The sequence below is a fragment of the Zalophus californianus genome, chromosome 8 (genome assembly GCF_009762305.2).
Source record: "Zalophus californianus isolate mZalCal1 chromosome 8, mZalCal1.pri.v2, whole genome shotgun sequence".
Taxonomy (NCBI): Eukaryota; Metazoa; Chordata; class Mammalia; order Carnivora; family Otariidae; genus Zalophus; species Zalophus californianus.
In genome coordinates, this window is record NC_045602.1 from 24,510,428 (window position 1) to 24,533,264 (window position 22,837).

The window sequence follows — 22,837 nt, forward strand, 5'->3', positions numbered from 1 at the left end:
AGGGAAGGCATGGGGACTTACATTCACCAGGTCCCAGCTGTCTCCAGAGACTGCGAGGTGTTCTTCTTATGTCACTACATTTAATCTACAGAAGCACACTGAAAAGTAGGTGACGGCTTCTCTCTACAGATGAGGAAATAGAGGCTCAGAAAGTTTACTCTATTTGCCCAAAGATCAAAGGATCAGCCTAAGGCAGAACAGAATGTGACCCAAAGCTGGTTAATGATGAAGATCCAGGCATTTTTCATCACACTTCCACAGTTTCAAAATCTCAATCCAGGGCCAACCAAGTAAATTAAATAATATATGAGACACCTGTGAAGTGTTACATTTTAGTTATTATTAGACCCAAAGTCTACAGCCTCTTCATATCTGCAACAGCTTGTCCTCTACCCTAAGGCAACAGATCTAGATTTCCTCTCTGTCAGGCCTATTTGGCAAAGCGACCATGACCTTCAAAAAAATCCAGAGATCCCAACCTTATTTTACCTATCAGGACCCGGGAGAATCTAACCATTGAAAAATAGCAATGAGAAAAAGACATACTTTCCAGAACCTGCTGATCACATAGTGGAATGAGCAATGAAAAACAATGAGGAAAAACAGTAATGAGAAAAGACATACCTTCCAGAACCTGATCATTGCTACCCACTTTCTAGTTACTTGAATCATGAAAGAAGCTTAAGGTAATGGAATCTTCTGTAAACAGTTTTCCTGCTGAGAGGGGTATCAAGAGCTGTGGAGGTACAGCAGTGAGGATGGTTCCAGGCATGGTCCTGCACATAGCAGCTGAGAGACCCCAGCAAGTCTGCTCGCTTCTCCATGCCTAGTTTTCTGCATTTGAAGAAAATGAAAGAAATATATCTTCTATTCTGCCCTCTGTCTCTGAAGGTCGGTGATTCTACAGGGCAAATACAATCAAACCTACAGACCATCAGTCATTTTCACTCTGCCTACCTCTGAATGGGAGTTCGCTGTCACCCCTAGAAGCAGATTCCCCATGAAGTGAGACAAAAGTGCATCACACTCCATGGGGACTCAGGTTACCTCAAGATCCTCAAAGAATTAAGATGAAAAGCTCAGGTAAGACTCTTCCTGGATGAGTAAGTGTGAATGTATGTGTGTATTCGTGAATTTTTGTCAGTTTGTACCTATTTTCTGAAACCTTCCAGGGTATGAGTCACATTTCAAAAACTGAATTCATTAACAGTTAGCTTTAAGGCACTGTTCTAGTCTAAAAGGCAGCCATTCCGAAGAATGTTACAGAAACAGATCAGAAAACCCTGTGATGGCCCTGCCTGGAGGGATGCCCAGTTCCCTTATCAAATGCCCTTGGCTGCAGAGGAGTTGGCCATGACCACACACTGAGTCTGAGGGGGGACGTCTAGTCTCTAGGAATGTGTGAGACCACCCAAGCAGTCATGCTAAGGCTGGCACCAAGGAAGCCACCTCAGCTAATCAGCAGAGATGGGGGTCTTCCCAGGCTGAGCTGCATGGAGGAGATACCATGAAAGTTCCAGGCACCGTCTACAACGCCACGTAAAGGTGACAGGGAGATATGACGTCCTTTGGACACTCAGGTCTTCCCTGGGGTAGGCTTAGAAAATCCAACAGTCCTCCTTTGTAGACTGATCCAGACTCACCTCAGGCTCCAAAAAACTCCTTCGGATCAAGGCCTTTTGTGCCTCCTTGACCCTGACCCTGGAAACCCAGAGATCTCCCACTAGTTTCCTCAGTCACCTCAAGTCAGTTTCAAGTGAGGGGACCAGCAGCCTCTAGTTCTTTAGATTTTCTTTCCAAGGCTGGATGGTATCCAGGATCCTTACAAGCTGCTGTCCTGGGGCAGATGCACAGGAACACACTGGCTGATGTCTCTCAGGGTCAGCCCGCCATGAGGTTTAGAAACAAACATTGCAGTGTGAAGAGCAGAGTCATAAAAAAGAGAAGAACGCCATGTTTATCAATCCTATGATACCTCACCCTTCTTTCCTTTTTTCTCTTATTATGAGTGTTTCAGAAACAAGCCTGGGGTCAGACGACTTATGTTCTTGGCTGTGGTAGCACTGGGTATGCGTTTATAGAGGATCCCTGAGGGGAGGACCTCCGTGAAGGCCCATGCGAAGTATTTTCATAATTTACAATATTTACTGAGGGCTTTCTGTGTTCAGACACAGTTTGTCAGGCCCCTTACATTGTTATCTTATTTGATCCCTATGAAGTAGGCAGGATTCTTACCCTTACTTAGCAGATTTAGAAGACCCTGGGCTTAGAGCAGTGAAGTTACGGCTAAGTTAGATATGAAGTGACTGAGTGGGCTTTCACTGACCTGCTTCCTTCCTGGGACCCTGAGACTTTGATGTCAGTATCTCACAAACAGGGAACTATGGGCTAAAAAGGCAGCAGAAATAGCTGCCCTCATTCAGAGCCACGGATACCAGTAAGGGTCAAGACCTGCAGTGAGGCAGGTCAGGAACTAGACCCATGGCGAGACAAGCAGGGCCAAGCTAGAGGTAGGACATGACCTGGAGCATCTGAGCTGCCCTTGAAGGAGTTGGAACTGGGATGCCCTGAGTGAGGACTGAGTCAGACTTCGTATCTCTAAGATCCAAGCCTTAACCCCTGTGGGTGTGCTGACTCAGGAAGCCAAGGCTACACATGCAATAAGGACTGGGGTTCAAACTTCCCATCTAGGTTTCCTAACATCTTCTGGAATATTGGCTGTGTTTCTTGGATAGGGCTAGGGGTCACAGTTGAGGGAGCTGAGGGTGGGATGGGCAAGGTTTCTATGGCCATCAGGGGCCCATGGGAGAGTTTACCCAACTGGATACTCAGCCATAGAATCTGCATCTAAAAACAAATCATCAGGTTGGCTGCTAGTTTAAAATATGGCAACATGACTGTGATTTTGTCCTGGGGGGTTATTTTTCTGTTTGACTGCCAGGATGCACGATAGCCTTGATGTTGGACCTAACATTCCTCACTTGTTGAATGGTGATCTCTGTGGTCCCACCCAGCCCTACAATCTTCTGCTATGTATCTACGCCCATAGATCTTATTCACTAAGTGACCTTAATATCATTAGGATTGTTTCTCAGGGACAGAGCACAAGATCTGAGATTTGACTCCAATTACACCACCTGCCAGATGTGCGGTACAGGGCACTCTCTCCCTCTCTCTGAGCCTCAGCCATCTCAGTGATCAGACTAACTTCCCAGAACTGCTGGAAGGACTCAATGAAGTGATGCAGGTGCCTGCAATGGAGAAATTCCCAACACACACTAGCTGATTCAGAATTTGCACCGCCATGCCCTTTCTGAACACAGTTTCTTGTTTACTATGAGAGATCATATTTATGTGAGCCATTTTACCTGATGGCAGATGACCATTTCCTTGGTTTTATGTTGCCCCAGGTGAAGGTTGGCATGTCCACTGCTAGGTGATATTCACAGAATTAAAGGCTATCAGGACTTGAAACGACATTTGAGGTCAACTGCTTCTCCCACTGGACAGGTGAAAAGGCCAACACTGAGGCAAGGGAAAAGACTACCCCAGGGTCAGGTGGCTGGTCCAAGGGTCCTTCCCGCACACTGTGGCCCCCACTTCTCCTGGTTGGATGATACTTTTCGAGTATCATCCTCTCTGGATAGCACCAGGCTTGGGCCAGGCTCACTGTCAGACTTACTGAATCACCAGCCCTCACTTCCTCGGGCTTGGCTTACTGGCATGGTTAAGCAGTCTAGATTGCTTCAAGGATGGCACAGACAGATGACGGAGGAGTCCTGACGAGCCTGGTTTGTGTATTCAACAAAGAACCACATGAAGTATCATGTACATGTGACAATTCTCTTATAAGTGGCCTTTAGACGTCATATAATAGAGCTCCAGAAACCAACATTCTCAAAATACCGGCAGTCCTTAAGATTGTACACAGCTCAAGGGAACTCCCTTGGCTGCCACCAGTCTTGAGGCACATGGTGGAGTCCTCTCCTTTTCTCAAGGAATTCTCCAAACTTCTCAATCATTGACCTTCTGGGTGATGAGGGACCTCTGGGACCATCTGACACGAAGAAACTGAGGTCCAGAGCTAGTACGGATAAAAGTGGGGGGCTTGCAAAATTGGTAGTAAAATCTGGTTCCTAACTGTATGATATTTATTATTACTATTCTCAGCTATAACAACAACAAAAAAAAACCAAAATAATACCTTCAACAATTAGGAAAATTTTCAAAATTTTAGACTGTGGTTTTCTGGAATAAGCTAGCAAAAACATACATGGCTAGGTTTCAAATATCTTCCAGTGATTTGAAGGCTCAAATCTCTTCCAGTCAGGCTTTCTGGCTTCTCTCACCCTAGAGGTACTCTGCTGCCAACAAGCTGTTTTTTTTTTTTTTAAAGATTTTATTTATTTATTTGACAGATAGAGAGAAAGAGTACAAGTAGGCACAGAGGCAGGCAGAGGGAGAGGGAGAAGCAGGCTTCCCGCTGAGCAGGGAGCCCGATGTGGGGCTCGATCCCAGGACCCTGGGACCATGACCTGAGCAGAAGGCAGATGCTTAACCGACTGAGCCACCCAGGCGCCCCCAACAAGCCGCTTTTTGGTGGTTGCTGGAAGCTCCCTGCCAGAGGGCAGGTCTGTCCATAGGCCAGAAGCTATGAGAAGAGCAAAGGGAGGAAAGGCAGGGGCCTAGGAGTCAAAGGGGAAGACCACTAGAGAATTCTTGGAAGTTTCCAAGTTCTGGGCTCATCAGCCTTATGCTTTCGGACAGTTCATTTAACCACCTGAGTCTTGGTTTCCTTGTGTTTGAACATGAGAGATTTATCACAATAATGATGCTGATAAACATAATAATACCTGCAGCGATGATCAAATAAGGGAATGAGTGTGGGCATGTTTTCTTAACTAGGAAGGACTATACACGCATGTCTTTCCACCTTGGTCGTGCTGTGCCTCGGATTTACCCCCAGGAGCCTCAGAATGAGTTGGACTGACTGGATTTGGAGGACCCAGGGAGACACTGACTGGAACAGGCATCTTTCTACCTTGTTCTCTTTGACATCAAAGCCTCAGGGGGCACCAGGCTGTCTGAGGAATACTTCGGTGCCTAGATGCTGCACGGGATCAGGCTGCTCAAGGTGAAAGCTTGGCTCTGTCACTTTACTCACTGCATGCCTGGGGGCAAGTTACTTACTCCCTCTGTGCCTCAATTCTTTCATCTGTCAAATGGGGATTAGAGCAGGGGCCACCTAGGGGAATGTGAGGAGGATTAAATGCAGTATGCATATCAAGCTCCCAGCAAGGCTGTGAGTGGCACACAGTTTATTGTTAAACTTGGCAGTCATTGTGGCTGCTGCCCTTCATGTGGCCCCAGGGATCAGCCCTGGCAGAGGGGAACTGAACAGGTGCGTGCCCAGCACTGAAGGCAGGAAGCTTGGACTCTACCTAGCCTTGTGGAAACTCCTTATTCAGTCTTTGCATTTCGACCCGGTGATCTAATATTCCTTTGGAAGTGAAGTCACACTAGACCTTGAGTAAGAAGAGTTGTTATGTAGACCCTGGCTCTGTGCTGTGACTTCAGGCAAATCATTTAACCTCCCAAGGCCGTGGTGTCCTCATGTGAAAAATGAAATGGAATGAAATGATTCTCAGGTCTCTTCCATCTCTACCATTTTAAGACCAATTTCCCTTTTTGGGCAGATGGCCAAAACAAGCTATCTAACTTGGCTCTAGCAGCTGGTCAGCAGAACCCCAAGAGTCCTGACTTTCAGCTCAGGCTTGGATGATTAGGGGCTTCTCCTCCCCCTTGCTGGGTTATCTCCTAAAGGGGCACTTAGCCCACCAGATACCTTTGATATTAATCTTCCAGCTGCCACCAACATCTGGTCACTTACTTCATCATAAGACTAAGTACCAAACCTAACCCCGGCCTGCCCCCCGCCCACAACTACTACTCATTTGTCATGGGGCCCCAGAACTGAAATCATTCACTTCCTTCCCACCAGTTCGCTCCCTAGAATGCATCTGGGAACCAATCACCCAATTCAAGACATCTGTTTAGTTCACTTATAATCAAGCGGCAGCAAAGAAGGGCCAAGTCTCCTTCCATCAATCAATTATACAAACACAGCCAGAAAAGAGGCTCAAAGAGGGTGTGTGTGCAAACATGCCCAGGATGGTGGGAGATAGGCACAGAAAGCTTAATTCTCATTTCTCTTATCTGTGGCCAAAGCAATGTTGTGGATGGAAGAAGCGGGACTCGCTTCTTCATCCCAGAACAGAAAAGTGAAAATAATTAAAATCCCAGGCTTTCTGAAGTTAACCAGCCCAGCCTCTTCATTTTACAGACGGCAAAACCAAGGCTCAGGAGGGTGATGTGACTTGGCCAAAGTAGCAGAGCCAAGGGTCTGGAGAAGTAAGAGAGCTGAGACCAGAACCCAGATTGGACTTCCAGTCCCGTTCTTTGCCTGTGATCTCCAGGAAGCGTTCATGTAGAACATGGAGTTTCAGACCCCACAGAACATGGTGAAAACCTTAGTAGTTTGTCCACTGCTCAGTATGACATCCATACAAATGGGATCATCCCTAAAACCTGAAGGTTGGAGGAGAGCTCTGAGCAATGTGGTATCCATGATAACCAGAGGAGGCTGATGGTCGTGGGGGCTCTCAACCTCAGAACGTGCAAAGTGATCCTCCCCACTTTCTCTTCTTATCTCTAATGGTGAGCATCTGCTGGGTGTTGGAGGTTACTGACCATGGGGTTCCTCCCTGATACCAGTCTCAAAACACAGACTGAAACCAGGCTGCCCTAGCATGGACCCTGTGCCCTTCGGGGACTCCCCGTCCCGGGCGGGGAGATGGACTTCTCACACCTAACTCTCATAGCTGGCAGACATGTGGGAGACATGGCGGGGCCACGGGGACACAAAACAAGAGAGACTTTCTGCCTGGGAGGACCAGAGGCTCACAGAGGAGGTGATTTTAGGAGAATGAGAAGATTCTGACATGGTACAGGTTTAAGATAGAGAATGTGTGAAGAACAGATGAAGGAGGGAGGTTATCCCAGGCAGGTGGGGAACTGGTAGTGCTTATTCTCGTGTAGTTGCGTGAATTTTGAAGCTGGGCTGCATAGGATTAAGTCCTAGCACGGATAGCATCATGGTGAAACATAAAGTGCTTTCCGGTTCCAGAGGGCAAAACTAGGGATTTAAGGAGTTTTCAGGAAACACTTTCTAGCAAAGTAGAGCCAGGCCACCAAAATGCAGGCTACCCGCCTCTCACTGGAACGGGCCTCACTCCGCTTCAGAAGGTGCTAGTGAAGCACCTGCATTCTGGCACATGGAAATCTGTCCTCACCGTCGGTCCTTACAGCGATGCTGTCAATAGGAAACATGACCATCCCCATTTTTCAGATGACAGACAGAACCAGGGAGTGGTTTATGGGCTGAAGGTAGTGAAACCACACAGGAACCGGAGCTGGAAGCGAATTCCGCGTCTCAGATCCCTTGAGCTTCTTCCCCACCATTCTGTGCTTGGCTTTCAGTCAGAGGCCGGCAGATGGCTTGCCTGGATATTACAGAGGACATTTAAATAGGCAACAAGGAGGTGAATATTTGGAAGGACTTTTTTTTTTTTTTTTTTTTAAGATGCTCTTCACATGTGATGGTGAAGTAACTAGACTGGGCCCAGCTGTGGATCCTTCCACACCAGGATGGCATTGACCCTACAGTGATGCAACACTTAGGACATCATGAACCCACTGGATTGATGGGAGACCCAAGGACTTAAAGTGATGACATGGATAAAGCGACAGATAGGAGTGACATGCGCGGAAATGCTTTGCAGCCCAAGTACTGAGAATATATGAACCATCACCCATGCATCTGCTACGGAGGGTTAGATGTGGGCTCCTCCAAGCAGATGACCTGGGTTTGAATCTCAGCTTTGCCACTAGCTCTGGGCAGATCACTGACCTCTCTGGGCCAAGTTTCCTCATCTTAAGATGAGGCTACTTGACCAGACCACTGTGGGCATCGACAGCTCACAATTTCTAACAAACCAAATTATTCTAGGCATCCACTCAAATGGACTGGGTAAAGTTCCATTAATCTGAGGTCTCTTCTGGCATAAATTTTTGCATCTGAGGTTGCTCTTAACAAAACATTTCATTTTAAAAGGATTTCCTCTCATTTTTCTCACTCTTGATCAGTCATTTTCCTGCATATGTTTTGGACACACGGCTTTCTGGGCTGGTTAGAACGCTCTGTATACAGTATCTCAGATGTCCCAAAGCTGTCAAAACAAAAATTTCCTCAGCTCACTCACATCTGCTGAATATGCTTTTTTAGATTGAGTAGAGAAAAAATAAGCCTGCCCAAAGTAGTTAATGTCACAGCTTTTAATTCTAAACCAAAGTATGTCCAAACCAGACACTGCTTTCCCCTTAGCCCTCTGTCTTTCCTGAAACCAATTACTATGACTTTAGGAATAAGAGGGCTGGTGAGAACATCCCTACCCTTTACTAAAACAGAGATCCTCAGGGGCTCTGGGTTGGGAACTGAGAGACCTGAGTAAACTCCTAGTTTGCCCCTGGTCTGTTAGACAAATCCTGCTATTTCATCTAGTGTATATTTATCAAGAACTCAACTGAGTACAAAACACTGGCTTAATCACTGGAAATGCAAAAGGGAACAAAATGTGGATTCCTTGACCTCTGAGAGCTTATAGTCTCAGACTCATGATGATTCAGGGCTGCAAATAACTAAGATAAGCTGCACTAAAATGTGTGACATCAGAAATATAAAGTACTGCAGAAAGACATTATACAACTTTCCTTGGTGAGAAAATGAGGACAGAGTGAGGTCTGCAACCTTGGAGGCTTTTCTAATTTGGGGTTAATGTGGTCACCAGCTGCTGGGAGGGAATGCTTACTATATGGTTTCCAAAAAGAAGCTCTACTAATCTAATAGACATACTATGTCTTTGCTAAAACTGAGAAGTCTTATTTCCCAAGCAAATCTTCCTATTAGGTTTGACAGATCATCAGACCCAGGGATACTGTACGCATATACAAAACAATCATGCAACAAGCATTTAAGAAGCACCTTTCAGATGGATGTTTGGGACTATCCTAGAACTATGAAAAAAGTGAACTAGGGTAGAATCTCTACGAGGAGCAGGGGCAAAGAGCTTGGCAAATTGTAGATACTCACTGGATGAGTAAATATATAATAGACTGATCAACTGATAGATCGATAGATATATGGATAATAGATAAAAGTGACTTATCATCTTTTTGTACATTTTTCTAAAAATTGTATTTTATTTAAATTTAATTAACATACAGTGTATTATTAGTTTCAGAGGTACAGTTCAGTGATTCATCAGTTGTACATAACACCTAGTGCTCATTACCTCACATGCCCTCCTTAATGCCCATCACCCAGTTACCCCATCCCCCCACCCAACTCCCCTCCAGCAACCCTCAGTTCGTTTCCTATGCTTATGAGTCTCTTATGGTTTGTCTCCTTCTTACTCATCTCCAGTTGGGTAAATTAGACTCATCCATGATTGCTTTATCAGCTGACCTAGTTTACACCTGGGCTATAAAAAGGGATGAAATACAACCTAGGAAATTTACTTGGTTGGAAAGAAAATCAGGGAAGTTCCAGGTTTTGTGATGATGGACATCGTCCGGTGGAGTTTCTTAGAGAATTTGGGATATTCAAGAAATAACCATTTCCTGTACAAGTCAGAATCTTCTCAGATATCAAGTGGGGGATTATACCAACCCAATGTTATAAAAAACATTCCATCCATTTTTCCTTAAAAAAAATTCCAAGGAGAAGGAGACATCAGTATAGTCTGGGTATCAGTGAAAGCTCCAATGTGGAGGCAGGGACTGAGCTGGGCCTTACAAGCTGGAGCAGGTCAGCTCTAGGGAGACAGGTTCAAGGGAAGGCAAAACAAAGCAGTTGGGGACAGAATGGAATGAGAAAGCAGGAAACAGGGGAGAGGAAGAACGTAAAACATAAGGAGAATTTACGTAAGCGTGAGAAAAGCCTCTTAAAGTCCTTGTTCCACTTTATCTCTCAGTGGCTTCAACACTGTTGATTATTTCTCTATCTAAAATTCTTCACCACCTTGGCTTCTTTGACAATTCCACCTTCTGTTTCTCCTCCCATATTTCTTATTTCTCCATTTCTGTGTGTCATGCTTCTCTTCCTCTTACATGAAATATCAGGGATCTTCATCCTCCAATCACCAGCCTCAACCACAGCCTCTATGCTTATGACTCATATCCAAGACCTAGATTTCCGACTCTCTACCTGTCACCTTCACCTGGATGTCCTGACAACATTCATGTATAACTTGCTCAGCATAGCTCTCCCCATCTTCCCCCCCCCCCTAGATGTCTTGGTCACCATCTCTCCTTGCCAACAGTTTCTCCTCCTCCTTATTTCAGTTAACACAATGTTCATCTACTCAATTACTCAAGCTGGACTCTCCTGGATGGACAACCAAGTCATGCTCACCTTATAGCCTGAATCTCTCCCAGATTCCCGTCCTGCCATGCCTTTTCTGACCTATGCTTCACATGCAGGATCATGTCTAAATCCTGAGTACAACCGGAAGTAACTGTTTCTCTGGGCTCATCCCTGCCGCTTCCTCCCAGGTCCTCCACATCCTGTGTCACTGAGTTTGACCTGGTCCTGAACATGCCTTTGCACATTCCTTCCCTCTGCCTGGAATGCCCTTCTCATTGGTCTCGGGGTCCCGAGGCCCAACTGAGCTGTCCCCATTTTCAGAACACCTAACTTCCTAAGTCCTCCACAGAACTGGCCATCCTTCCCTATGTTTCAGGGAGCTTTGAACATGCCTCTGTTTCTGCACCTGTCATACAGCAGGCATGCCTGCCTCTTCCTTGAGAGTTCTTAAGGGAAGGGGGTGTGTGTGCCCTATTTGTCTTTATCACTGCTATGCCTAGAGAAGAACTAGACATACAGTTGGTATTCAAAGAATATTTATACCCATTCTTCCATTCTCTGTGGTGTCAGAGACACACTAAGGGGGAAATGATGCAGGCAGGCAGGGATACAGAAACAACCCTCAGTGGGGAGGTCAAGATTAGACCGGGCGTCAGGGAACCACCTGCCAAGGTAGAACTGCTGAGACCATGTTAGCAGGAGAAAAAATATGGGAACAGGAGACCAGACAGGCCTGAGTGATCCTTTCCACATTTGTCTGTCTGTCTTTATCTCTGTGTGTCTCTGTCTCCATTCCCTCATCTGTCTTTCTTTTCCTTTTGTCAGTGCCTTTCCCCATGTCTGTGACAACTGTTTTATTTATTTATTTATTTATTTATTTATTTATTTATTTATTTATTTAGGTTTTTTTGAGAGAGAAAGAGGGAGGGGGTAAGGGACAGAAGGGGAGAGAGAGAGGGAGAGAGAATCTTAAGCAGGCTCTGTGCTGAGCTCCACGTTGAGCTCTGCATGGGGCTAGATCTCATGACCCTGACATTATGACCTGAGCCCAAATCAAGAGTTGGACGCTGAATGGACTGAGCCACCCAGGTGTCCCTGTGACAATTGTTTTAATGGTTCTCTTTTGACTTGCTTTTCTTGCCTTTGTGTCAGTTGGTCAGTCACTCTCTTATCTTTTAATCTGCCTGTTTCCTTTCTGCTTTATTCAATCTGCCACTAATGGAGAGAGAAGTTGTTGGTATTTATTGAGTGGACCTATGTGTCTTCATTTTAAAGATAAGGGATATAACCAAGTGGAAACATTTTAAACAAATCTTTTCTGGAAACACCTAAGCCATCTGCCTTTTATGTAAGTTTCATGGACTGCGTTCCCTGGCCCCTAGCAGGTCAGCAGTCCTCAGGGTGACAGGCGTACCCTGCTCTTGGTGGAGTATGACCGCCAGCCTTGGGACTCAGTCTTGCTGGTGAATGCAACCACAGGCCTTGTGCTCACCATGTTGTAGATTAAAATACAAGAGTATGGGCTAGGAAAGAACTTGACTTCCCAGTTCAGTGGAGCAGGGTGGAAAGAGAACACAAAGAGGCCTGGCCTGTCAGGGCAGAGGAATTGTTAAGAAAGCTTTCAACCATGGCAGTGGTCCATGAGGGAACTGGGAACTGCTTTTCACTGACAACAGGCCCTTGAGGGCGGAACAGCTGATCACGTCCAGCTACATTAAATACGGAATTTCAGAAATGTGATCAAACTGACTTCCTGCCAGAGCTATGAAGCAAATCCCATAAGGGGCTTGTGGGCCTTTTTGTTTTCCATTTTTGATTCTGTGGTAGGTTGATTTTTTTTTTCTTGAGAGAGAGATAATGTTTAATTTACCCAGTGTTTCCAATCAAAGAAATTGATACATTAACAGCACCGGTGATGGTGGTAGTGGCAGCACAGAAAGTAATTAAAAAGTCTAATTTTTCTTTCTTTCCAAGAGCACCAGTCCTTAAATTGGATGGGTCTCTATGGGCTTGAAAAGCAGACAAAGTTTTAATAGAACTTTTATTTAAAGTCCAACAATGGCTTTTTGTGCCCTGATGTTGGGTGTTAGGAGGAATCTTTCTTTGCCAGGAGTCCATGTTGTAGACATAGCAGGGCTGGAGGGACGAAGGACTGTATGACCTTATTAGGGCTGTCATAACAAAGTACTGAAAACAGGGCGGCTTGAAGTAACAGTCATTTATTCCCTCACAGTTCTGGAGGCCAGGAGCCCAAAATCAAGGCACTGTCTGGGCTATGCTCTCCGACAGCGTTAAGGGGGATCTGTCCCATGCTTTTCTCCCAGCTTTTGGTGGTTGCTGGCAATCCTTGGCATTCCTTGGCTTGTAGATACATGACTCTAATCTCTTCCTCCATCATTACATGGTGTCCATCCTGTGTGTCTGTGTCTATGTCTCTGTTTTCTCTTCTTGTAAGGCCCCAGTTATATTAGATTAAGGCCTCCTCTAATGCAGTATGGACCCAAGTTGATTGTATCTACAAAAACCCTATTTCCAAATAAGGTCACATTCACAGGTATTAGGGGTTAGGACTTCAATCTATCTTTTGGGGGGGCACAATTCAACCCATAACAGGTGCCATAGTCTAGACTGCCTACAGTGCCCACATGTGGGAAGAGATGAATTAGATGGCCTGCCTGAGAGAGCCTCAATTTGGGGACATCAAGTCTCAGTTCTACAGCTGCCTAGATCTTGGGTATCAGACTGGTCATTCAGTCCAAACACCAGGTTGTCCAGGAAATGAGAGCCCTCTCCATGGAGGGAAGACTTCATCTTTGAATTAACTTTGTGTTGTAGTAGGAAGAGCACTCTAACTTGGAGTCAGACGGTCTGGGTTCAATTTTGTCTAACTGCCGTTCTGCTCCATAATGGGAGCATGTTAATAAACTTCTTTGGCCCTCAATTTACACTCCTATAGACATGGGATATAAAATAATTTCCTAACAGGCTTAAGTGAGAAAGAAATGTAAAAGAGTTTTGCCAAGTATCAATGCTTTTGTTTTTCATAAATAAGAACTCTCTTTCTCCTCCCCATCTGGGGCAGAACCTTTGGTTATATTACATTTCACATGTTGACCTGATTCTTCCCACACCCAGAGTGGACAAGCATGAGTTAAAGTGGGCGGGATGCCATCTGCTTCTGTAGCTCTAGAACTGAAGGTGATCACAGCCCCCAGTGGCTTCAGTCTCTTAGCCCCTGGAGGGACCGGATGGAACAGATTTTTATCTGGGTGGGTAGTGAGAGCCCAGTACTCTGGCCAAGCCTATAAATAAGTCTTAAGGCATCAGGCTGATGATAAAAGGAGGGGAAAAAAGTATTTCTGTAGATGCCCCCACCTCCTTCAAAGCCTCGGAGCAGGAATGTGTAGCTCTCCGCTTGGCAATGACGAAATTAGCGGGCTGCCGTCCTTCAAGACAAGCGAGAAAGAGCTGAAATCTGATACCAAATGCCACTGAAGAGAATATATTTTACACAACATAAAAGGGCCCAACGTAAATTAGAAGAAATATGGGAAGACTTCAAAAAAGGTAGGTCAAACTTTTTCCTCAAGCAGATAATTACAGGCTGGGGGTGAGTAAATCTTGTTAGCCTCTCTCCACCTCGTCCCTTCTCATAAAACACTGGTGAAAAGAAAGCCACACTCAATTCAGGACTGGGCAGCCTGCCTGAGAGGGCCTGCCGGCCGCTGCTCCTCACAATGCCTGTGGGCAGGGTGTTGCCGCCCCCCTCCCTTGCCCCCTCCTGTGTCCCCCCTCCCGGACACCCCCTCCCACCTCCTCCCCAGAACGCCGGCGCCGGGCTCCATCACACAAACACCCACATCAACTTGCTGAGACTTGGTTACTTCTCACTGTCTGAAGAACTAGCCCTTCAGGCAGCAATTTTCCAGTCAAATTTCTCTGCCCAAGTTTGAGGTCTTAAAATTAATGAAGTTGTTAACATTTCTTAAAATGTCTTTCACGGCAGTTGAAAGGTGTGGATTTATCACCAGGGAGGCTGCTGGCCTCTCTGGTTCATAGAGACATGTGGGCTGAGCCCCCACAAACACCCTTAAGGGAACAGGAGTCTTGGCCTTCAGTGCGCTCTGTGCTCCAGGATTAGCCCCCAGAGGCATTCACTGTGGCGGTGCCTAGCTAGCTGCCTACGGAACTATTTCCCTGGCCTCTGAGCCCTGAGAGAGCAGGAGTAAATCTTATCTACGTATGTATTTGTATCCCCTCTGCTACCCGGCACTGGACCAGGCACATGGAGGTGATGGTGGAGGCAGGTGGGTCTCAGCTGAATCAAATACAGTCAGATAAAAGGCTCTGAAATGACCCCTGCACTCAGTCAAGGAGCCACCAACCCAGAATCAGTTCTTCCCACCCTATGAATCAACAGCAATAATAGTACTGCCTTTGGCATCTTCATCCAGCATTTGGGCAAATTCTGGCCAATGGTTTGGGTCCTCTCCTCTGCCTAGAAGGCAATTCGTGAGGATTCTAGGCCACAAGGAGAGTCTGAAAAGGATCCTGGGAATACTCCTGATCTATACTTTTGCCCCAAGGCAGCATGCCACTCTGCCTCATTTTATAGATAAGGAGGGTGAGGCCCAGCAAGAGCAAGTAGGAGTAACAGGGCCAAGCAGCGGAAGGCAGCTGCGAAACAAACTTGCTTAACAAACTCCTGTGGCTTTCTCCTTTCAACCTTCAACCTCTTTCTGGATGTTCTACAGAGGATAAATGCAATGCTCTCTGTGTCATGCAGGAGGTAGACCTGCCTTTTTTTGGACATTGTATAAAAGTTGTCATCCTGTGGAGATACTGAATGACTTTGAGAGCGAATTCAAAATGTTACCCAAAGACCGGTTGTATCACAAATCTGGTTACAAAGCAATAATGATACAAAGGACCGGATTTCAATTATTTATAGACACTTGCCCTTATCACAAAATGACACTCAATGTCTGGCTTAAATAAAATCAAGAAGTAATTCTTATCTGGAATCTTCTGACAACTACCGATCTTCCTCTCCCACTAGGGAGTCTTAGAAGCAGCAGGAAACATCCCAGCAGAGTGTAATCCTATACTGCCCTAGGGCTTTGGATGCATTTATTTTTTTTTAAGTTTGATATGAAAGGTACAGTTAATATGAACCAAGACTAGCTGCATTTATGCATGAGGGATAGCGGTGAGTGGAAGATCTCTGTTAGGTTCATTTTTTAAAAGCTCAGGTCCAATGGCAGAGACTGAGTATCAGGAATAGGTAAATATGCCCAGAAGGGAATCTAGAACTTAGTGGTCTACCAGGTTCATAAATACTTAATTGAATCAGACCTCATGAGTAAGTTCCATCCCCGGAAGCCTTTTGTATTCACTCATCATGCACAAGCCTTTATGAGTGTCTTCTAAGTGATATGATAAAATGGGGAGCAAACAGCTGAGTGCCTGCCCTCCTGGGGTTCACTCTAGAGAAGTTCAAGACAAAAAAAAAAAAAAAAATGCCCACCTGAAAATACATCAGCTCTTTTCCAAACCTGCTCTTTCCTCTGCAGACGCCCAGCTTCTATGAGTTGATAGAATGTTAGCTGTTAGCACAGAGAATGAGGAATCCTACACCATATAAATATGGCCTCCTAATGGCTCCTAGACCAAGATGTAGCAGGCTGAGTAGGTGGTCCCGTGGGAGCAAGTGAACGTAAGGGAAGAATTCTGGTTTTGTAGTTAGAGAATCCACTCTGTGCCATCTTGTTAAGCTCAGTTTCTACATCTGTGAAAATGGAATGAGACCTGGCCTCCTTACTTCTGAGGTGGTTGCAGAAGCACATGAGCTGAACTAATCTCTAAGAACATGTCCAAGTATCCTTAAAGAGCTACCCAAATGTAACGGAGTCACTGGAAGACCTGTGACCTTCAGAACAACAATCCTTTCTCAAGGGATCACCGTCATTAGAAACACACATGAGTTAGAACCCTATATCTAGAAACCACAGTCAAAACACAAATAAGTATGGCATGTAATGATTGGTCAGGGGTGTCAGGAACACTATACACCATAAAGGCTGGGGGTTGGGATATAGCAGCAACAAAGTTGTCAGCTTCCTCTATGATAAAGAAAGCAACTGTGGGTCTGGAGAGGCCAGGCCTGGCTCGAATGTGCACCAATGGAAGACAGAGGACACCAAAACTCACAACCCCCTTAATTATGAGACGGTGATTATACATCACCAATAACTATGAAAGATACACTTACCATATCGACTTCGATGAGACAGGAAAGGGAAGGAATCTTTCATTATCCACGTCAGATTCCATGCAAAAGCATCAGGAGGAGGAGAAGGCAGGCTTGTTGGTGACTCCAAGGAGCTGTGACCTGGACATAAAAACAGAGAGAACACTGACCCGTGTGCTTGAGGAGTGTCTTCTAGCTGTCACTCATATGGCTTATGGAGGAAAGCGTGTAAGGGGTTTTCACATCATCCACCGGACAATGGTGGGGGGGAGGCGGACTGAGCTACTAGTAGATTGAATTGACCTCAGCACCTCAGTGCACACTTTCTACCAAGGCCGCCAAATCTAAGAAGTCGGAATCTTGTGACCAACACCCCTGCCAAACATCTCTGGGAGACGAATTAGAAGCCAGGCTACTTAATGGCTTGGTCTAATAGCTCTATTCAAAGTCTATTCTGCCTATAAGAATTTGTACAACTTTATAGAGAACTCCAGTTCATCTTGTCCAGTTAATGCCTCCACTCCACTTTATGTTCAGACTTGTTGCTTCCTCTAAGGTTGTTTGCTTGGGTTATTATTGCCTTATCAATGAGAGGGTTTGAAACTGCACTCAGAAGTTATGAGATTTTGACAATTATGTGATTTTCAGGGACAAAAACAGCTAGGTGATGGGTTTTCCCACAGCCAGCAAGCAGTCCAGGAAGCCACAAAGGATTAACGCTCTGATTTGCATGACAGAAAGAAGGGTTGAGAGAAAAGGAGCAAGTGTAGCATTATTCCTTTCCTTAACAGTACCTCAAGTGGGTTTTGTGTGGTGAAAAGTAATTACAATATATCTACAAATCAAACGAACACAGGTTACATGCTCTTATGCAGTTCTTCCCAGAAAATCCCCAACTCAATCACTGTTTGCTAATGTTTTATGGGGCAGGCAAAGCTTCTCCTGTTAAAGAAGGAACAGCTTTTCTGTTAAAGCTGAGCATCAGCCCTGTTTCGTAGACAGATGTGTGGCAAGACTGAGTGTGGGGAAAAGGGAAGGAATGGGACGAGCATTTCTTCTGCAGCTTCCATGGGCCAGGCCCTTATGCTGGGCTCTTAACCCACATAATCCCACATGATATGCACACTGACTCTCTGAGATAAGCATTACTACCCCATTTTACAGATGCAACAACTGAGGCTCAGAAGAGCAAATGATGGAATCAGGAGCTGAACCCCGGTCTGCCTAGTATCAAAAGGCCACGCTCCACCATGGGCGGGCTGGTTTGCTACTCAAACATAACTCTTAAGCCACCTGGAGGGACTCGGTGAAGAGAATGAATAGGAAGAAGAGAGAGAACAGGAAGCAGCAGAAGCCTTTTTCCTGCCTGTCTGCTTTGTAGTTTCTTCCAGATCCCCTCCCCCAGCAGCCCTATTCTCCTGCCTCCGACCCCTCATTAGTCTCAGTCCCTCTTCACATGCTTTGGGGAAATAGCTGCTGGGTGACCCTGGCAGCCTTGTGTCTCTAGGCCCCTCCGCTGTTTTGTCTGCTGGTGCCTTACTTGGGATCACGCAACCCCTGCTGCTAGAACAGGATAGGCATTCTACCGTCACCATCCTGAAGGAGACATCCTTATCTCTGCCTTCCAAAGATTTGAGTTGGAAGTGCTGGCTCCTGAGTACCTAGAAGGGGTTTTTGACTCTTCTCCTCCATCTGATCTAAAGAAATCAAAATTGAATTGGTTGGTGCCCAGATCCATCTTTCTGGTAACATTTTCTACATATGGCTCAGGGGACATGGGCTGAAAGGGGTCAGGAGCTCTGCTGATAAGTTTCAGAGAGAAGCTGTCTCATGTCACCCTCATGTCAGCTCTGTATTGTAGATGGACAATGGGGCTGAGAGACATCAGGCCCAAAACCACACAGGTCTACTTGGGGGCAGGACTTGGGTTTATTAGACTTTAAAAAAAGCAATAATATGAATCGAACACATATGGACCAGGCACTATGACAAACACTTTAAACGACTGACTATATTCACTTCCCATAACAATCTTGTGAATGGTACCATTATTGGTCCTCATTTTGCAGCCAGGGAAATCAAGGCTGAGGGAAGTTAGACTCCTGGACTGTGGCCACATGGCCAGTAGGCAGGAGACCAGAGTCAACAGACCAGGTTAGCCTGATGCTACAGCCCATGCTCCTCCCTCCACCCTTCTGGACCCCCACAAACCAGTGCAGGGGTCCTGCAGCCCTCTACTGGGCTCCGGGCCCTCACGGGGGCATGGCTAAGGCCAGGGGTCACCACTGAGCACGCTCCAGAACAGGGCAACAGTGTGAGGGCTCTCTGAGCTCAGGACAGCCAAATCCCTGCAATGACCTCCGTGCGGATAACAATCTGCCTTTCTACGTCTGAGTCATCAACATAGCTCAAATTTTAAGTAGTTTTGAAGCGGGAGGAAGATCAAGCCTAGGCAATATTTCCCTGCTTCCAAGTGAGCTCATGTTTCTTCACCACACAGTTTGGGAATGGTACTAACTTCTTCCTAAATGAGAAGCACCAAATGGATGGCACTTGACTTCAGGAAGCGTTTACGAATCTGTGCGTGGGCACAGAATGGCAGATGACTTCAAATCTGGATAAGGGCCAGGTTATATATTGAGGGGTAAAAAATATCCGAAATCATTCAAAAGAAAGGGCTCTGAGGGCTGAGTCATGGCCCAGCAAGGAGCCATGGGCATCACTGTGGGTCATCCCTAAAATAAGCTTAAAGCATTTTCTGTCCCAAAATGCCAATAAATTGTTGGGCATCTCCAAAGACGAATAGTGCAGAAAATGCAGAAATATGGACTCTGCCCTTACAGGAACTCCTAGAATTCTTGCCAGGAGGCTGGGCTTACATGGTTCCCAGAGGGAGACAGGTAGTAATTTGCTGCATGTGGGGGCAACCAAAAGGATGGGCCTCCTCACTCGAAAAAGTAAAGACCAAGAAAACTACAGCCCACATAGATGAAGTTGTTTTTGCCAAAATCTGGAGGATGAGATAGATATGAGTTCTAGCCAAAGTTCACAGAATATGCATAAATTTAAAATATAAAGAAGAAAGTACTTCTGCATCTCACAAGTGCAGGGAAGAGGCTATTTCCATTATGCCCTCTCTCGGCCCCGTCCTCACCCTCGGTGGTGAGGGGGGGCTTTCAGCACAGAGAAGTACAGGTGCCATGAGATGCAATCCACTGAAGCAAGAGCATGGCTTCGTTTGGGGCGGGGGGCTTCCTTCTGAACACATGAGGATCCAGAGAGAAATGGTCCTCATCAGCACATATGTATGGGGTGAAGGGGTGAAATAAGACCCACTAGCTCTAGAAGAGTGCATCCTGGACCCTGGGAAGAGGGGTGGGAAGGAAAGGAGAGGGGGAGAGCAGGAGCAGGAAGCCTCCAGGTGCCCAAGGGAGGCTGGCCCGTGATGGCCGAGACCACCAGAGGAGCGAAGAGCACAGAAATGCACTCTGGCCTGCGGGCATTATTGGTTGGCTACAGGTAAGATTGTCTTTTTCTGGTGGTATCCTGAGCCCTTTCTAGGCACCGCAGGGTGTCCAGGCAGAGTGGAACCCCCAACCTCTCGAGGCTCCTCTGTCCACCCCAGATGCCAGGTCCATCAGTGTAGGAACTCCCTTGCAGACAAACACAACCCCTCTGCCTCCTTCCTCCTTCCCCAGTGTCCTGAGCAGCTGAGTGTGGTGGTAGGTGAGGAGGGGAGCCGCAGGGGAGGGGGCACACACCATGGTGCTGACAAGTCTGGCTTCGAATCCCTGACAACACACCTCAAGAGGACCCTCAGTTCTCCCCAGGAGTCTCCTGCATTCACTGACGAGGTCAGTGCACCCTCCCCCTCTCCAGCACCACTTACCCCTCAAGCCTCTAATTCCCCCGTTCTGGCCACGTTCTCAGCCAGTTGCCTTGTTTCTCATTCCACTGAGAAAAGAGAAGCAAGTCTACCAACTCTGGTATCAGTTCCTGTATCACCACTTCCCTCCTATGACAAGGAACAGAGCGCCTGTACTCGGAGGCAGTGACAGCCTCCCCCCACCCAGGCGCCCTTCTTGTCTCTGCTCCGGGACCCTGCTGCTGCAATAGCCCCCCTTTCTCCTGTCCTCCACAATGTCCCCCTCTACCAGGTCAATCTCATCTGTAGCCAACACACGGCATCTTTAAAGGAAAACCTTTCTTGACCTCCACACTCTTCTTCAGCCACGGTCCCGCTGTCCTTTTCTCCTCTACAGCTCAGTCTTTTAAAAGATGTGTCCATGCTCCGGTCTCCACTTTCTCCTTTCTCCTTTTCTCTTTAACTTAATAAAACCAATATTGTCTTCACTATCCCAGGCCAAGCTGCTGCGACAACGGACAGTCTTGGTCCTCCTCCTGTGCCTCTCAGCAGCACGTGAGCGCACGGACCTCTCCCTGTTTCTTGGATTTCTCACATCCTGGTGACCTCATGGTTCTTGGCTGCCACAGTGCTCACCTCCTGCTCCACTGGCAGGTCCTCTCTACTGTCTTTTGCCAGGTCCTCCCCATTTTCCAGGCTGAAAACAAAAAAATAAACAAAACAAAACAAAACAAAACCCCCACCAAACCAAAGAAACAAAACCAAAAAAATTCCCCCCAAAAACCCCAAAAAAGCCCCACAACCACTCTCAACTATCCAGCGGCAACTGTCCAGGAGATTTCATGCTGAATATAGAATTTCATTACAGTGGTTTTACCCAGCTGACAGTGATCAATGACCATGAATTTCAAGTGACCTCAGGACACTAGACCGTTCCTGGACCTCACTGGAGAATCTTGGCCAATGAACAAGGAATTTGTTTTAGCCAAGCACTTGCATACTTATAAATTCATTCTCTCCTATCCCAAGTGCTCATTTCTAATTCTGACTTGCATGACCACCATACAACCCTGTTCCTAAAGCTTTAAAAACTGTGACCACCAGAGGAGCGAAGAGCCAAGGAGTTCTGTTCTTCCTTACAGAACTACTCAGTGAATTTTCCTTGCATGACAAGTAAATATGCTCAGCATTTTTTTTTTTTAACACTGATGGTCAGGGGATGGGGGTATCATTGTTTTATTTTTTTTTAAATATTTTATTTATTTATTCATGAAAGTCAGAGAGAGAGAGGCAGAGGGAGAAGCAGGCTCCCCACCTAGCAGGGAGCCTGATGCGGGACTCGATCCCAGGGCCTTGGGATCATGACCTGAGCCGAAGGCAGATGCTTAACCAACCGAGCCACCCAGGTGCCCTGGGTATCATTGTTTTATTATTTGACAGTTGTTGAAAGTCGGGGAGCTTGGGCCTTTTCTCTTCTCCATCTAAACTCACTCCCAAAGTGATCTCATCCAGTTTCATACCTTTAAATACAACATATATACTAACGCTACTAAATTTACAGCTCCTGGCCCAACTTCCCTAAACAGCAACATATATATCCAACTGCCAGCCTGAAATCTCCATTTTACTGCCTGATCGGTATCTCAAACTTAACATGTGCGAAACTAAACCCTTGTCCTCCACTTAAACTCAGGTGTTCCCATTTCAGAAAGTGATGACAATCCTCTTCCAGTTGCTTAGGGCAAAACCAGGAGGAATCCTTGACTTCTTTCTTTTCCCACCTTCACATCAATTCATCAACAGATCTTGCTGGCTCTCCCTGAATTTTACCCTTTCCATTTCTCTCCCATTTCCTCTCATCCTGATGACTGCTGTACAAACTCCCAACCAGCCTCCTGCTTCTACGATTATCCACTCTCAGGGTGTTTTCCACAGAGCGCTTAGACGGTCCCTTCACACCTGAAATGGCTTTCACATGGCCTATGCCGTGGCCTAGCCCTTGATGGTCCCAGATGATCTGGGCCCTGGTTCTCTCTCTGACCTCATTTCCAGCCATGTTTCCCCTTGCCTGTGGAGCTCCAGTGCCAACCTTGCCAACTTCAACTCACCCAGCAAACCCCCACCTCAGGGCCTTTGCAGGGGTGGTTCTCTCAGCCTGGAAAGCTCCTCCTTCCCAGAGGCACATCGCCATTCCCTCTCTCCACCCAGGTCTCTGCCCAAAGGTCACCTCCTCAGAAAG

General features: G+C 46.4%; 1 protein-coding gene across 1 annotated transcript in view; it reads right to left on the bottom strand.

Moving 5' to 3' along the window:
• Nucleotides 1-22,837, bottom strand: part of ALK (ALK receptor tyrosine kinase) — a 685,531-nt gene that overhangs the window by 476,005 nt on the left and 186,689 nt on the right. Inside the window, exon 2 of the mRNA XM_027621933.2 lies at nucleotides 16,755-16,874. Within this exon, the coding sequence (XP_027477734.1) occupies nucleotides 16,755-16,874 (120 nt within the window). The remainder of the gene's footprint in view (nucleotides 1-16,754; nucleotides 16,875-22,837) is intronic.